Below are 17924 nucleotides of genomic sequence, written 5' to 3'. Positions count from 1 at the left end.
TGGGTGTGTTAGTAGTGCGGTGATGATGTGGTGCATGTTAAAGCTGCACACTGCATGCAGTTGGCTCACATTGATGCATACTCTGTTAGGCCAAATTTTGGGACACAGTAAACATTACGAGAATGTTTGGAATGTTTTCCACAGACTTAGCTTAAAATATTCAGCTTAATATGAACTGTGTTGAGTGTGCTTGTAGGTTAACTCTTTTCTTACCACAAGAAAACAGTCAATTTTATGAAGGTATGCATTTAAAATTTATTCGCTAATAAATGTAAAATTTTTGTTTATTGCAGCACATCACAGTGTAGCTAACAAAGCCCCCTTTTTTAATGACATAGAGAAAAAAATCAAGATATTTATTGCTTATGAAAGAATTTGATGGACTGTAACAAAGATTGGAAAAATAATGGATATTTTCAGACAGAAAATCTGAGAATAAAAATCTAGAAAATATACGTTTTATGCGCTACTATGTCAGAAACTAGAATTCGGAATTACAGAACTCTTCATGCTAAACTCAGTAAAAAATCAGTAAAAAAAAAATTGTTTGTGCGAAGAACTGGAAGTCTGGGCTTCTCCGCAGTGCAGTACTGAGGTCGCTCCCAGGTTGTCTTGGAGAAAACTTCATCCGCTACACTGCTAGTGTCCCAGAATTGTTCAGAATGTGCGTGGTACGTTAAGGGAGGCTCGGAATGCAGCTAATCTCCTGTCGACAGTCCAGGCTGGGTGGAGCAGCCATCTCTGTCCATACTACTGTAAGATCAGACAGTTGGACGTCATTTTTGTGCACCAAAGTGTTGCTTGCATTTGCAGTGTAGAGTGTTGGTGCTGCAGAATCTCGAGAACACTGCAGTTGCTGAACAGTATTAGTACAAGACAAGTACACCACATTGAATGCCATGCTTGCCATGACTGCACCGTGTTGACAGGTTTTGACCGAAGTTTAAAAAAAATTCATTGGAGGCAGTTAAATATCTCTTAACTGTGGGAAGACGAAAGCCGTTTCCTCCTTTTTGAACAATTTTTGCCCCGAAATATAGGTCACGTGACTTTAAGGTCACATGACATCACAAGGTCACATGACCTACGTGGCGATGTAACGGGCGGACGGTCACCGCGAGTATGAGCCATTAAAGGCTATCTCCTTAATACTGTTATGTGGCGGTCAGCCGAAGAATGAGGCGTGATGAACGATGGTAGAGATGCTTTAATGGCCGCTGGCCTAGCACGAGCGCTTCGTATCGAGCCATCGCCAACTTTGTCGTCTTCGTAGCACTATCCAGGGCCTTGAGCGATCGTCTCGATCGTTGACAAAGAGGCGTACGAAATGGTGAAGAGCTTCAGTGGATGGTTCAACAGTAAGGAGAAAGTGCTGAGGTGCTGGCTGTCATGATCAAGGATATGAGCAAATGATTCCCGGTCCCCGAAGCATCTGGGCCGCAGGTTGCCAGGAGCCAACGGCAGAGATCCTTGGACGCACCGAACGACATGGGCAGGTTTCCTCACGTGTGGCCAGCGTCTCGGGGCGGTCGGGGTCGGTCGGTCGGGTGGTCGCAGCAGCGTCGTCATTTGGTTGTATCTTGGGTTTGCGGCGGGGGACGGAGCTGGGGTGAGCGGCGAGGTCAGTTTAGATCTGGAGGGCAGGGTACAACTGGCAGTGCGATACAGGTACACACGGCCGATGGCCACAGCAGGCGCAGGACACTGAAGCTCCGGGACCAGGATGGGGATGACTCCCCAGCACCTCACACCAAATGTTACATGGTGGGCGGCTAAAGAATTAGGTGCGATGAACGATGGCAAAGATATGATGTATAATGGCCGCTGGCCTAGCGCGAGCGCTCCGTCCCGCACCACTGCCAGCTTCGTCGTCTTCGTCACGCTACCTGGGGCCCCCTTTTTTTTATTTCCAATTGGTTCTGCATGTGATAACCTATGGTTTGGTGCGGGCTTCCTCTCACATTGTTTTTCGTTTTTGTTTTTTTCTGTACTTCTTGAGAGCTTTACAATAAAGGGCTTCAGGGGATGGTTCAACAGTTAAGAGAAAGTGATGAGTGGCTGGCCGCTATGATGAAGGAGATGGGCGAATGATTCTCGGTCCACGAAGCCTCTGGGCCACAGGCTGCCAGGAGCCGACGGGCGCTACTTTGTAACAATACTCTCTAGCAAGACTGATGAAGAAAGCCAATCTGAAACTGATGTACAGCTCTTTTGCAACACACTGGATGGTGTTACTTGTTCCAGAAGCGGCTCGTATTTCACGCCATCATTCAAATTGAATAATTTTAAAGGTGCGGTAAGGAAAGATAAACTTCAGCATTCAGCAGCAGCTTTGGTGGCTCCACACTATATACTTGGGGTGTGCCGCACTTTCGAATTACGAAAGAGAGAAAAATGTTTTTTGGGCACAGTGGTGGCAGCTAGGGGCCCAGCACTACAAGCAGGTGAACCACGCACCTTAGCTTCTTGCCAATAGAGTCGTGCCTCGTTAATGTGAATACTTTGGTTCCCAAGCAAAACTGTTCATAAAGCATGTTGTCCATAATAACGAATCACAAAGAAAAAAATAATCAGAAAAGAAAGGGTCTGCTTCTGTGCATACTAATGGTCAGTGGAGTTGAAATCAGACGCAATTTTGGGAGCTTCAAGTCTATTATCCTGGTCGCTATTATGCTTGAAATAGTGTATTGCAGCTTCATGTCTCTATAGTGATTTTTCTATGATACGCATGATGGTGTCTCATGGCTAGATGACCAATAACTACTGCTGCAAATTTTCACATCCCACGAGCCCATGAATGAGTTGGCTGACAACTGCTGAATTAGGCTTTCTACATAGCAGAAACTGCAGAGAATTTTTTCTTCACAGCCATTCATGCAATACAACAAATGGTAAGGTGTGTCGACTCGGAAACTTTGTACTGTAAAGCATGAAACCAGCCATGAAAAGGGCCATCACTCAGCCATTCGCACTCTTTCACTGCATTAATCTGGTGTTCTGCACTCAAAACGCAGAAAATGAAACATCTGCTTGGGGCAGTAGAAGTTTTGTTGTCGTTACCATCCTTATTAACGCAACAAAAATACACGGGCTCCTTTGCTCTGTGCATTTCCCCCAATCCATTGTCTGGATAGAGAGCTTCCATATTAACGAGGCATGAATGTATTGAAAAAATTTCGTCTGCCAGAAAAAATGTCCGTAATTCGAGCTGTCCATCTATATCTCAGCTCTGCTCTTGCGTCACCTGTTATGCATTGCTTCTGGCAGACAAAAATGCACCTAGCCCTTAAGCGCATTCAGGCTGCACCTGTATTTAAATAAGCAGCTGAACAGGACAGCTTTGGCTGTGCTGTGCGAAGAGGGATGGAAGATGCAAAGGCTATATTCTTGTGATCTCATGCTGCCATGTGGCTAGGCAGCGGGACACTCTCAGCGCACTGGTAGCACTAGGAACTGGATGGAAGGCAGAGGTTAGAAATGAGGCCCAAAGCATTGTTTGCTGTTGAAGAAAGAGAGAAGGAAGAACTCGTAGAAAAAAAAGAATGACCCTGATTTACCTGGTTAAGCTAAGTGCGACTTAGGTGCGCCAGCGCATTTGCCCTTGTTATAGCTTTGTTTACTTTTGTTTAGCTTTACATAAGCTTGGCAATTCGAGTTGCACCAAAATGTCCTTGTGGTGGTTCCTCAGCTTTCCTCTTGTGATGAGCTGCCTGAGCTGCTCATTGCGATTTGAGTCGCGATCCCTCTGTTCGGCGGTCTCTGAAGCTCCTTGAAGCCTCTGGACTGCATGTTCCTCCGGCGACTTCATCACTCTCCTTTTCTTTCTCACTCTTCTTCGCACTTCTTGCTCTTCAAATATTCCCGCATCCTGTTTAACAAGGTCGTACTGTCCTTGCCGCTCTGCTTCAGCTTGCTGCCGTGCTATATCCAATGGATCCATTGAGTCACGTTGGCGCTCTCTTTTTTTGCGTTGCTGTTCAGCTCACTGTGCACGTCATCCGGCATCGGATTCAGTCAAAGGACTGGCTTCGCCCATGATTAACCGTTTGCTGCACTCCACAATCCTTCGTCGACTTCATCTTTTGCTTCTTCTTTCTGGCATCTGCATGTGCACGCATCTGTATTTCTTTCCCTTCACCTTCACATCCTTTCCACTTTGCCACAGCTGGCACAGCGATCCTCCAAGCTTACCTGAGTAACTCCGAGGCTTCAGCATGGCAAGCCACGGCTTTTTCACTGGTGACCCTAGTAGTGTTAGCATACTAATAAAAAAAAAGTTTAGTATTGCTTGCTACCGGGATCACATAACCTTAAGTTGTCATGCTGCTGCTACTGACCTCTGACCATGGTTGCCACCCTGTCATTCTGTTTTGGTCAGCAGCTTGTGCTGGCAGTGTATATGATGGGGTCATCGTATAGGATAAGCGCAAGGCATCAGGCCTTGCAGTGTGTCAGGCAGTGCTAACACATGATAATGGCCTGAACGGCACTTTTGCTTTATGCTGGGTTATGATCGGTGCAATGAACATAATGGTAGCCATTTTTTGGGTCATTGAAAGTGTTGCACACACTCATTGCGGTGTAGAGGGCACAACAGCAGCGGCTGATGTCTGTGAAGTTTCTGCAAGCATTTGCAGAGAAAACATCCAGAAAGGGTTGCACTTGTAAACTTCAGTGAAGAAAATGCTCTGGCTTATTGGCTGGCTTGTGTTTAAAAGTTTCTTTGCAATAACAGATTTGAAGGTGTTCTTTGCGCTTTGTAGTCACTTGGCCCTGCTCGAACTTGGATGTTTTTAGCTTTTTCCAATCCTCAAAGCTCTCTGCAGCTGCACATTCAAGTTGTTTCAGCCTTGTCTTAGCAGTTTTCCAATGAGCAATACACTTCCAAAAAGAAGCGTTTACAGTAGCCAGGCATGTGTGTTGTTATTGCTCTGAAAAGTGTGTGGCTGCAAGTAAATTATGTTGAAGTATGAAGAGAGTTTGAGCTTTCTGAAGTCACAACTTTCTTAAGAAACAAGCTGGAGACCTTAGAACTTGGACACGCCTCATGCTTAATGGCAGGGTGACAACTGTCACTGCTTGAACCCGACGCAGAACTAATCTGAAGGTAAAGTGATAAATATCTTTCTACAAAACAGATGACCCACTGCGGTTGCATAGTCGCTTCGGCATATTGTTGCTGAGTGCAGGGTTGTGCATATGATAATTAGCTTAGCCAAGTGATCGTGTTTCATTGAAGGCAAAATACACAAAGCATTGGCAAATTGAGGTTTGCGATCCTCATGCAATTGAAATTAGCTTGGGGCACCCCACTTCAGTTGGCTTCAAAACACAGGTGTGGTTCTGGCTCAGCAGTAGCTTGTTTGCCTTTCTGTTAGCTACTTATGAGTGTTAGCTACTTATGAGTGTCTAAGTGTCTAGACGAGTCAGTTCCGGATATCTGGAGTAATAATCAGCCACAATTAACCACCAGTGGCTATTGAAGAAGAACAGGTCCATTGCAACTCTTTCTCATGGTCTTGGAGGAAACTCGAAGGACGAGACGGTTCCGAGAAATCCACCTTCACGGTGGGGTCCTGATGCTTTAACGATGTCAACCCGGCGTGACATGCAGACAGACGCGTAGTGGCCATTTTTGTGGCAGCCCCTGCATACCTGCGTGCACGCTGGGCACAGTGAATGCGGGTGTCGTTCTTTCCCACACCAACGGCACAATGACGGAACGCTGTCAGCTGGACGTGGATGTGGCCTTGATGCAGAGTGCTCTTGGCTGTCGTTGATGTGAGCAGCGTTCGTGGGGTGCCTGACTTGCTGTTTGCCTGATGCAACTTTGTTGACGGTCAGCGTTTCGGGGTGAAGCTCTGCTTGCTGCTGATGAATGCTTTTGACCTGTCTGATACTGTAAAGCGCCTTCTGAAGAGTAAGATCAGCGTTTAGTTGCAGTCTCGCTGACAATTTCTGGTCTTGAATGCCGACGACCAGTCTGTCTCGAACCAGTTCCTCTCGGAGGGTGCCGTACTCACAGTGGTTGGAAAGCGTGTGAAGCGCAGTTACGAATTCTTCCACGGATTCGCCGTCGTTTTGGACCCTCGTGTTGAAGTGTGCCCGTTCAAAAATGACGTAGCTGTCGAACTGCTCTAGGGCGACTTTCAAGTACTGAGCGTTATCACCAGAGAGTTTGAAGGTTCCAAAGACGTCCTCGGTCTGGTCGCTCATCAAGTAAAGGAGCGTGTCGACTTGGTGTGACCTTGATTTGTCGCAGAGACCGGAAGCTGTGTAGAAACGCTCGAACCACTTCCTCCATTTCGGCCTGTTGGCAGGAGTCGTGAAGCAGAAGGCCTCGGGCGGCTGAATGACGAAGGACGCCATGTACTGGCTGCGTAGTCCAGGCCGTAGACGCTGCTGTGACGTGTGCCACCGTCGATGAGTATCCGAGTGAGAGGGCACAGCCCCGGCTGGGCTTACTGTGGGAATTCCGTTGCTTCTGACGCCATGTTTGGTTGAGGAAAATGAGAGCGTTGAGACGCCAACTAGACAGCTTTATCCCAGCCCTGCGAATGCCGGCATGAGCCCAAGACGCCAGCCAGCCGCCGCGAGCATCACGCGGGCGCACAGCCACGCAGCCAAGCCAAGCCACGCAGACGGCCTAGCCACTGCATGTGGCTACTGCCCAGAACAGAGGGCAGTTTGGTCTTAATTTTGGGACTTCAGGCTGAAGTGCAGTCATACCTCATTAATATAAACACTTTGGTTCCTGAGTGAAACTGTCCATAAAGCAAAATCGTGAAGAAAAAGCAGACAAATATGCTAAAAATACCACATTATGATTAATGTATTCTTGTGTGCATAATAGCTAGGTGGCAGTGAAGTGGACATAAAGCAAATTATTGGCAGCTCAAGATATATGATGCTAGTAGCCACTATCTTAAAATAATGCAATGCAGTCTGGAGCATCAAGCAGTCCGTTAGACGGGTGATGGTGCCTGATGGGCAAGTGACATTTCTGAAGTGTGATGATCTCCTACTTTGTTTTCGCACCCCGCGAACTGCTATAGCACATATGTGTCCTCAGTTGGCGATCAAAGATAGCACGAGCTGCAGAGAGTGTTTTCTTCACAGCAGTTCATGTAACACGGCAAATAGTGAAGTGCGTCGACTGGTTACATTCGCATATAAAGCATGAAGGTACAAAAAAAATGTGCTATCGCTTAGGCATTGGCAATTGCACACTACCGTTTGCTGGTGTCCTTCACTCAAACATAAGAAAAGAAATACATGCATGGTTAAAGCAGTTAAGGTTTGTTATCTTTGTTCTCTATACTAGCACTACAACTACATGGACCCGAATGGGCTCTCTGCATTTTCACCCTGTCCATTGCCCAGGTAGTGAGTTTCCATAGTAACGAGATGTAAATGCATTTAAGAAGTTTGGTCTGCAGAAAAATCGTCCACAATTCGAGTAGTCCGTTTTAACAGAGCACAACTCTACACCCATTGGTGTGCACCAAGTTTTGTGCATTTGTTTACATTTACCTTCACTAACCTTTGCCAGATTTGGAACATAAATGGTAGCACTAGCATGCTATTTCAGTACTGCTTGCATGCATGCATTGATAGCAGAGAATTTGTATGTTGTGTTTTCACGGTCAGTCGATGTGTAATCACCTGACAGAAACTGTATTTACCATATCATCCCATGAACCTTGCATGTAGTGGTGTGTCATACAATATATGCACTATTATAGGTAGATGAACCTGAGCGGCTAAAGCACAAGAGTTAAATTAGGAACAAAGCACAGTAGATGCAGGGCACTACTTTATATAATAGCAACATGAGGTGTGCTTCAGCTGTGCTACTTCCTAAAGCTCCTACACTAGTGAGCACAAGATGTAAGTGAAATACACGGAGTGTATCACAAGAGAGTGTCCATCTAGGTAAGGGGGTAGGCAGGAGATGATTAATGCCTCTCATGTGAAATGCCCACTGAGCACAGCACATTATACAGCTACAGTGACTTGAAGCGTTTTGAAGTGTGCTTAAAGAAGGACATTTTATTGGTTGTTAGAGAAGTTATGAAGTACCCTAGGTCTACAGACCTTGTTCCATAGTTCTTAGGCTTCGTATTTTTACAATGCTTGTTGTGATTGACCAAAATTAGCTGTGCGGAATATGCCTATACAATAGATATTTTTGACTGTTGGACATCTTTCCATGTACCTAATGGTTGGAATACCTTTTATGTTTAGGTTTCTTTAAGATGAACATTGAAAAATTAGACATATGGATTCAGTCATCATAGATACTGAACTCAACTGAATACGGCTTGTATGCTCGTATGTTAAGAGTGCGTGTGGCTATGAATGTACCAAAGTTTCTCCATAAATGGGCCTCTCACTGCTGTCTTCTTGAGTGCACTAGTTGCTACCTAATACGTTTGCTTAATGCCCATGACAAAGAAGGCATAGTGGGCTAATATGGTTTTTCTGCTAAAATATGCCACTAGCGTGATGCTCTCACTTGTGTTTCTTGTTTTTTACCAGCATAGGTTCATAACTGAATGAAATAACTTTGCTCAATTTCACTCAGAGTGCTACTGGTTCTACTTGGAGGGTCTCAGAATTGGATTTGTGTTTGTAAGCTTAGAGAAGGTCACTGTTCTGAGGACCTATACTGAGCATATTGTTGTTGCATGACCCTTTCCATTTCATTATGTCTGTGTGGCTTTGTATGTTGTGTATGCTTGACCTTTAACTTGATTGTCATGGAAGCATCAGATATGCCATTCATGCCAATCCACACGTCAAAATGACAGCAGGCTAAGCATCTCCCTTGTAATCATTGGCTGTAGTTCTCGCAAGCCAATGTCATTTATTTTTACTTCATATTCATACTACTGAAGATAGAAGTGAGGCTATACGAACATTCTCCACATATGTGGGCGTGTGTTTTGGCAACTGCCATTCGAGTTCCTGTATGAAAAGCTCTGTAAAAAGTGTGTAGGATGTCTGCAAGTTAATATTGTGATATTCTGCAGACACACATTTTCTTCACGATGAAAAAGTAGTCCGTTTCTTGTTGCCTAGGCAAGGAGCTAATCACAAGAAAAAATTACAAGCTCAAAAATTTTGATGCTTCAGGCTTATTTGATAGGGTCATACAATAAAAATTGGTCTTGTTCTCTACAGTAATACAGGACTCAGCAGGCCATGGCCCATTGTTGCCGACTGCTGTTTTCTGAAGTTGCATTCTATTATAGCCATTGAGTAGACAAACCCTTGATGTTCACAAACATCCTCTGCACATTAAAATATATTGAGAGGTACATTTCAAGTATATCTCGGGTTGAATATTAGGGAATGTCTCCTGGATGTGTGAGCAGCTATTGGGGCTGTTATTAGACGGCGCTCTGAGACCTTATTTGTAGAGATGAAAGTTGGACTCTCATGGTCTAATCTGCTGTAATCAAATGAAGGAGTTGTTCGCAAACATGGCACCTATGCACCTCCTGGAGACTCTTGTCCCAAAATAACAATGGTTATCTCGGTTGCATGTCTAGTTTCCAGAGCGTGCGGCATGCGCGCTCCCCATTGGGGGAGTAGCTCCATGTGCTCATGTTGCCGATATGGAATAGTATGCCCTCACTAGTTGTCCTCATATCTTTAACGCATGAAATGCATTAAACGGTTTCATTTGACTTTCTCGTGTCTGGTCTCCCTTGTGTGCTTGTTTTGGTCCATCTGTGTGTACATGTAGACGCGTGCAAAGGTCACACAGTCTACCCCTGCTCTGCACTTGTGCTCATTATCTTATGCAAAAACTGCAAAGCAAACAGCCAAACATGGGAAAGCTAAAATTTAGCTTTGAAATGCATTTCGTGCATTGAAAATATGGGAGAGAACAAGCACAGGAGCAATCTGCACAATTGCACCTGTGCACATGCAGCACGTTGTCGGACGGGTTAATGTCCCTTCCTTACATAGACCTTTCTGACAAGTGCTCCATGGGCATTGCCATTGTGCTGGCTGGACTGTTATGTGCACATGGCTGAAACGGTGGAAGCTGTAGCGTGAGCTTTCTGCACCTTTCTGGCACTTCAAAAAACTGGTGTTTTGATGTCAACGTGTACCTGATCGCAATATCCATAACTAGCGCTGTAATACATGAGGGCATCAGCTGGAGCCTGCCTCACCAATACAGTCCTGAGCTTATATGGGTAACATGTGAGCGTACTTGTGTTTACAAGTGTAGATGAAATGTGGATTGAGGCCTCCTAGGAAGTGACCATAGCCACATATATTAAAAACTCACCAGTGTAGAGGTCTGCGGAACGGCAGTGGCAGCATCAGGCTGGGGCTAAGGTCTCGAACGTTCTCCACTGCGCGAGCCTAGATGTGAGCCCACTGCTTCTTCTTCCTTGTGCGTGCTTCAGTGGTGGCACCACAGCAGCATAGAAAAATACATGGGCCTCTATGGGAGCGCCATTAAGAGAAGTGCAACAAGAAGCTACCGACTTCATGAAGCAGTGTCATACTTTTGCGGAATGTGATGTCTGCATTTGGGCAATGAGTCCAATTTCATGATGACATGGTGAAGGCACAGGCAGTCGTTTTTTAATGTTATGCTGCCATGATCAGGTTTCGTGCGTGATTGCATGCTCTATCACTAGGGAAACAACTGGCCATTATTAATGGAAAAAGGGAGGCGTATCTAGCGATTGCTAAAGGTACGCATCCGAAGTGCTCGTTCCTCGAGGGCGTTCTTCAAAGTCTGCTCTCTAATACCTGCGGCACAGGGCAGCCAAGGTGTCGAGGCGTTCCGCTTCATGCTGGAGGCGAACCGGGGCCGCACCATGCTCGAGTTCCAGGAGCTGATGAGCGTCTTCCAGCTGCTGCACTGGAATGGCTCTCTGAAGGCGATGCGCGAACGCCAGTGCTCACGCCAGGAGGTGTTGGCACACTACTCACGCCGGCCGCTTGACGACGAGCTTCGCTCCCAAATGGCACTGGACTGGGCGGCGCGCGAACGCCAGCTGGGGCCTGGCCGCGTGGCTGCCGAGGCTGCTGCCGCCAGGGCCGAGCTCGAGGCGGCGCGCCTCGCGGGCCGCGAGCTGCGTTTTCCCCTGGAGAAGCAGCGCATCCTGGCACTCGCTGCCCGCATGAGCGCTGACGGCCCGACTGTGAGTCCCTGAGTGCACCCTGGCTGCTTTCAGCAGTGTGGGCCAGCCGCCTGCTTCTGAACAGAGTGAGGGCGTCGCCAGGTCGACATAGCAGAAGCCTTTCTCCCGCTTTAGTGCCGTCCGTGCATGTAGGCTGTTAAAATGCAGCCATCCAGGTCTTTCAAGTGCCTCTTCTGCTTATATTGCACCTGCTGGCTGCCCTGCTGTCAATGCAATGTGGTTGTGATGGGATTGCATTTGGGTGCAAATGCTTCGCTTCTGCAAAAGACAGTTCGAGTACAACTGGATTGTCTATATTCAGAAAACTGTTGCTACTCCCAGCATGGATGAAAAGGCAATAGTTTTGTCATTGCCTATATATATGTTCAACCTGTGTGGGAGTCAGCGCTTAGACTGCGGTACTTAGCAGTGCTTAGCCAGTCAAGTGCCTCGCCTTTGAGCTTTGTTGACAACACACTGCAGTGTTGCCCTTCCAGCTGGGCTTTCAGATTGGCGACTGCAGCCACTCAGTGGTTGTTCTTGTTTGTTGCTAGTGCTGCACAAGTTTTTCGATTTTTGGGGTGGCCATACTGAGGTAGCTCTTGGCTACACATGGGACCAAAAGCAGGCTTGTCCTGCCATTTTTATTTACTCGGTGCAGTGGTTGTGTTGACACACTTGCTGTCCTGTGCTGAGCATGTGGTGAGGATTGCTTCCCATGATTGAGACTTTTTTAACATGCAGAGACATACTTTTCATTTGACAGTAGACTGAGCCTAGCCCAGCAGTATGGCAGCATTGAGTTGTCTAAAGACCAGCTTTGCAAATGTGCTGGCACTGAAATCTCGTTGACATCTTGAGTATTTTGATAAATGATCCATTTAGCCAGCCAGTAAACGCTGGCTTGCTGCCTTGTGCCAAACTGTTTATTTGCCTGTTGCATCTGAGTGCCATGGAAGATGCAGTGGTCTATGCCAAGGAAAAGAATACTCATGTGGGACTCTTTTTACCACAATATTTTTAGTGTGTTTAGGCCAGATAAACACTGAACTCATGCAGAAGTGTACGACTGCAGCCAGTGTGTTATCCTAGGCTATTTAGGCCTTACTCCCTGTGTCGATCGGCAAGCTGTTGTCCCTAATACCAGGTAGGCATAGGCACTTAATTGTATAGCTTGCTTTGGGCTATTTTTCTGTGCCAGCATTTTATTGCTTCGGACCATTTTGCTACTGCTTTTGGATTTTGCATGTTCAGGTTCAGCTGTGCGCATTTGGTGGTTGATAACCGCGTCCGTAAAGTACCTAGCTTTGTGAAACAAAATGGTTATTGAAACTGGCAAGGAGAAAAATTGCACACATTGCAAAAAGTTAATACTCACTACTTAAGAAAAGAAAGAAAGGCATGAAAGAGAGAATACTCACAATTGTTGGAGCTGGAGCCATATTTGTCCACACCTGTGCAGTCTGGCCACTCCCTGTGCCAATCAGAATTCTACTACCTGTTGGGTCTGTTTCATACAGCAGTTTGCTGCAGATTGGAAAGAGGTCTGCCAGTGTGGGGCTATTGTGATTCGCATTGTACTATTTGGACTTGGCTGATACATGTGTAGGACCTTAGGGCCTGTGCAACCTTAGAAGTTGTACTGCCACAAAATGTTGCGAGCAGAATATCGGTGTGGTCTGATTCCCATGAAGACTTTTTAATAAGGAAGCTAGCTTTGAACGTTTCGTAACATGATCACTGCGTCGTTGGTCACCGGTGGGTCGCGTTGTGCATTCATGCTCTGTGGCACACTGAATCTGTGGGACAGATAAGGTTTTTCGAACAGCCCGTGAAAAACACAAGCGCCAGGTTGCTGTTGCAGTCTGTTAAGGGTTCCAATAAGTTGGCTTTGCCAAAGGCTCACAGGGGGGTCACGCCTCACCGAAGAAAATATAAAGGTGGCCCACCACACACAGGGATTAGGGCTCAGAAAATCGCTGCCGCAGTGACCGTGTTAACCCAATATTGGAATACTACTAGGCCATTGACTGAAAAGGGCAGCACTGTAGGGTATTTGAGTTTACAGTATACTCGGTCTGCTACCTTCTGTCACATTAAAGAACGATTTGTTGCATCTGATATTGGCAGCTTTTGGTGGCTTATCTAAGGCACTGGTATTTCAGTGGGGTGGCGAGGGTCTGTCCGCTTATTTGTTTACCAGCTGTGGTTTTTGTGGTGCTTGGTATTATGCCAAGTGCACATTGCACCTGAAGCGACAACTAGGCATAGTAAATGATTTTATTTAATCGTAATGTGCAGGAGTGATTGCAGTTTTCCACTTAGTTATTTAGTGAGTTGCTACCAGAGAAAAAGTAAGTTGAAAATTTTGTGTCCGTACTCCTCTAAGGTACTGTGTCCGGTAGGTAATGTTCTGATGGAAATGGTTCAAGTGCAGAAATATTTATTGTGTTCACTTGTATTGAAGTTTTTGCTCGTATTCAGCTGTTCTTGAGCTATTATTTTGGTGTTGCTTATGGCGGAACCTTGGTGCTAAAATATTGTTTGCAGATTTAACAGTTTTTGATGGGCAGAGGCGTTGATTAGTACTGGTTGCTGAAGGTGTTCTTGAAATGCTGGAACAAGATGATGTGGTGAAACTGTAAAAAATATCCGAAAGCTGAGAATGCTGGAAATGCTACCTGCTTTCGAAAAGACGTTCCATCGACACGAAGCTGTTGGCAAAAGCCTGAAAGGTCAAACTTCTCGTTGGATATCTGGCTTCCCTGCTTACTTGTGATGAGTTGACCAAGTACCTACCTATATGAAGACCGAAGGCTGCCAATAATGCAGTAGCAGAAAGATGTCATTGTAAAAAATGCTCATTTTGTGCCAGATGGATTGCAATGCGGGCTGAATGTCCACTTACCAGTGAGACCTCATGTTGATGGACATTTGTGATGTGTATAACACTGGTCATTGAATGGAAATAATTTTGTGTATATGGTGACGATGAAGTCTCAAAGTGTGTCTTAATACGTACCTTCCCTGAAGGGAAGGGGGCTGCGATTTTTTAGTTTTTTGTCCTTGACTGTTGCATTTGACTGCCATATTTATTTGTATTCATTTTTTTATGATTGTTTGATAACTGAAGTCTGAATTGTGCTGTTACTTTTGTACAGACAGAGGAAAGCAGACTTGTAGCATTAAGGAAGTGTTAATAGATTTTTGAAGAAATTCACACCAGGCACAATTTTGTCTCTGCCAAGCATGCTGAGCAGTTTGGAATTTTTTGAGGAGAAGAGAGACTTACGGTTCTGTTCAGTTTAGATGGCAGAAACCGAGTTGCAGCTTATTTGTGAGCGCAGCTATCAAAAGAGTTGCCGTTCTGAGAAGCCCGCTTCTGTGAAACTTGCTAAACTGCAGTTTCTAGCGGGCCTGGCTGTGTTCAAGCATACCTGTGCTCCTTATAAGTATAGCGCTCCTGTCCCATTTGTATATCGGTTGTATTTGCTTGTTTGTGAAGTTGAAAAGCAGCTTACATGTATGCTAATTTTATCAGCCATCTCATGCTAGCCAGGCATGTGGTCATTTGAGAAATGAAGACTTTATCTATGCTTGTAATTTTATCTTTGCACTTTAATGCAGCATTTGCTTTATATATATTTATATATATATTATACACATTTTTTTTTCTGTGGAAAGGGGACTTTTGAAAACGAGCTGGAATGCTGTTGGCTCAGCGCTGAGTGAGATGGATGTGTGCAGTTGTGGCCGTGCCTCCGGTGCCAGATTGCACCTTCAATGCACGGCGTTCATGCTGTGGTAATCTAGTCTGTGATGCGATTCATGTGCTCATGAAGCGCTGGTCAAGTGAGTGGTATGTGCCACAAAGAGGGCTGGGGAGGAGGGAATCGTCAAGCCACTTGTGATTGCTGCCGTGTGCTTCTCTGTTCTTCCTAGTCTGTGATTCTTTTCTTCGTGCTGTTTTGATTTGTACCGAAATAATATGTTGCCAGCAATATTGGCATTTGATCATAATGCAGTGCCACCTTTTATTTTTGCCTTCCTGGGCTGAAAGACTCCGTGATGATGAGCCATGATAGCAAACCAATAGATTGAGCGTACTTTTTTACTTTTTCCTGTTTCAGCCCATGCAAGACTATAAAGAGCGGCTGTTAATCTAAGCTGTCCTGTGCTACATTAGTGCACCTCATAATGCAATACAGAAGATAAGGAAAGTCTGTATTATAAGCAGTGTTACAATGAGCTGTTACATTCCTCTGTTTTGCTTGCAGGGACACTAAAAGAAGCCGCTTGAGTAACTGCTGCATATTGGGCTCGCAGCACTTAAGCCTTGAGTGATGGTTATATAGCTGGTTCTCTTTAGAACTTAATTAGCAATTAATGTTTTACGGTGTTGTCATCATGGGTGACATATGCAGAGAATTCATTTTTTGTCTTGCAGGTACTGTTGCAGTGCACAAGCATAGTGATCATTTTAAGTAGTTCAACGTGAAGCCTTAAAGAGCTTAGGAAGTGTACAGACTGCTCTTAAACATAGCCTCTGTCACCATCGTGAGGTGAAAAGCAAAAATTGTCCATGGACAGAAATGTACATGTAACTATTTTCTAGTGTTGGTTGAAATTACATAAGTTTTTGCACAAACACTACTTGCAAGTTAACTTGATATGTCATTGTGTGGAACTTAAATCCTGCTTGCATTACTGGCTATTTCCGTCCACTGTTTAGAATTGTGCACTTTTGCTAATAATAGGCTGAAAGCGCAAGCTTATGGAGCTGTTGCTTATGTAGATTCGCATGAAATGTGCACATGGATTAGAGATCAAATGCAAGCTCATGACATTCTAGCTGAAACCAGAGGAGAAAATGTACAGTCTTTGTTGGAAGTGGAGACCACAGTGGAAACCGCGACCCTTGCTATAACGTAGAGTATGCCTGGTGAGGAGGCTTGTGAGTTCTTGCGAATGCGATACCTCACTATCAGCCAGATGGCGAGAGGGACATGCCCCCTAGCTTGGCACACACTCAGTAGTGGCAAGCGCCGCTGATAACAGCATCGCGACTCGGTCATGGTTGCGATGAGCTCCAAACTTTTGACAAGCACTGTACCTGGGCAAGAAGAGCAATGCGGAGAACAGACAATCAGTAATTTGTTAGGCTAACATACTGGACACCATGAGAAGAGAAACGAAGTCGTTGGCAGGAAATGGAATAAAATGGGGAGATTTAGCCGGGAAACCTGTTGGGAAAGAGCAGCTGTCGTCGGCGCAAGGCACAAGCAAATTGGATGTAATTGGGAGAGGTTCGTCTGCTGCAGTGGGCTCAACCTAGCGTGTGATAATTGTTCACGTAGTGAATGTTGCCAATTGGTAAAAGTGCTGTTTGCATCATGGCTCCTCTGATCATTCACGAAACCCACACCCCCGTCACTCTTTTGTAAAAAGCCAGCTCCTGCAGTTGGCGTATTAGTTTTCTCTGCTCAATGTTTTGTCCTCTGGTAGTGGTGCACCAGTCTTATGTGTGTGGCAAGGCAGGCCTGTGTTTTTGTGGCTTTTCATTTATATAAGCACGTGCACTGTGTAGCTTCCGCATGTATACGCGCGTTAGGAAGCTGCAAGAAATGGGCTGATAATTTTAGACACAGTCATCATTGCAGAATAAAATACTTTTATGGTATAAATAAGTCTTATTGTCCAGTTTCATTATAAACATTGATGGTATCTTTCTCTAAGCAGCATATATGCTCCTTTGCAGAAAATTCGGAACGAATGCTGCCTATAGGCTGCAAAAGGAAAGATGACACTTTAATGCAAATGGTTTTCTGGCATTGCAAAGCATCTGTGAGCTAGACTTGAGTTGTATGTTCTAGGCAGTTAAGGTTACCCAAACTTCCAAAGTCGACAGACTCTGTGTATGGAGTGGAGAGTTAACACAGAGTGCTTGCCAAAGACAGATGTGCCAACCGAGCAATCTGCCGCACTGCGGAACACAACATTTCTCCGCCGGCCGCACTTTGGCCTGCGCTTTCCTATCCCCTCGAGAGCAGACTGTACCGGGGCCTCCCGGCTCGGCCATTGGCGCAGCATGGAAACAGGACTGCATCCCCAAAGATGAGCCTTTGGCGCTGACCTCTCCCAAGTGGGAAAATCTTGCATAGCTCGTCGATGATCAGTCTCCGACAGCCAACCAGGCCATCCATGCTCCGAGCTCGGCAAACCAGCTCGGGCCGTGGTTGGGCATTGACATTGGCCTTGTACGAGCTGATCACCACTTGCCTATGCCGGGCTATGTTATGCCCTACGATGGCCCAACCATAAATTACCTTTTATACTAGAGAAATGGCAGCAGTACAGAATACATGAAAAATATTCGCAAAGCCTAATTTGCATTTTCTGTAATCTAGGTATGAGAAAAAAAAAAGATTTGCAGCCTACCACAACGGAGTCATTTGACCCAGTTCCAACATATGTTTACTGGTGAAACCTTAATGGTAATATTATTATGCTGTCACGAAGACAAATGCCAAAGACAAGCAGATGCGGCACACAGATCAAGCTATAGAAACACTATACAAAGCAGGAAAGGTCATGTAGCACCAACATGCTGAGCGTACATGCACAGAACGAAGAATTTTCCCGAGCTTATATACTCCAAATCTAGGACCCTGCTGTTGGAGCCAGTGGCTCCGGCACATTAAGCAATATTATTTCATTCAGTTGTGATTCTGTGATGACACAAATGAGAAATGCAGAAGAGCTGATTAC

The 17924-nt window shown here is 45.5% G+C and overlaps 1 protein-coding gene across 1 annotated transcript in view; it reads left to right on the top strand.

The window, feature by feature from the left end:
- LOC144111223 (protein limb expression 1 homolog) overlaps window positions 1-16837 on the top strand; it is a 28408-nt gene extending 11571 nt beyond the window's left edge. Inside the window, exon 4 of the mRNA XM_077644438.1 lies at window positions 10794-16837. Coding sequence (XP_077500564.1) covers window positions 10794-11189 — 396 coding nt within the window. The 3' untranslated portion in view covers window positions 11190-16837. The remainder of the gene's footprint in view (window positions 1-10793) is intronic.
- Window positions 16838-17924: the final 1087 nt, after the last annotated feature.

The sequence above is a fragment of the Amblyomma americanum genome, chromosome 11 (assembly GCF_052857255.1).
Source record: "Amblyomma americanum isolate KBUSLIRL-KWMA chromosome 11, ASM5285725v1, whole genome shotgun sequence".
Classification (NCBI taxonomy): Eukaryota; Metazoa; Arthropoda; class Arachnida; order Ixodida; family Ixodidae; genus Amblyomma; species Amblyomma americanum.
The sequence above is the reverse complement of the archived record's forward strand: the minus strand, read 5'-3'. Positions and strand labels throughout refer to the sequence as shown.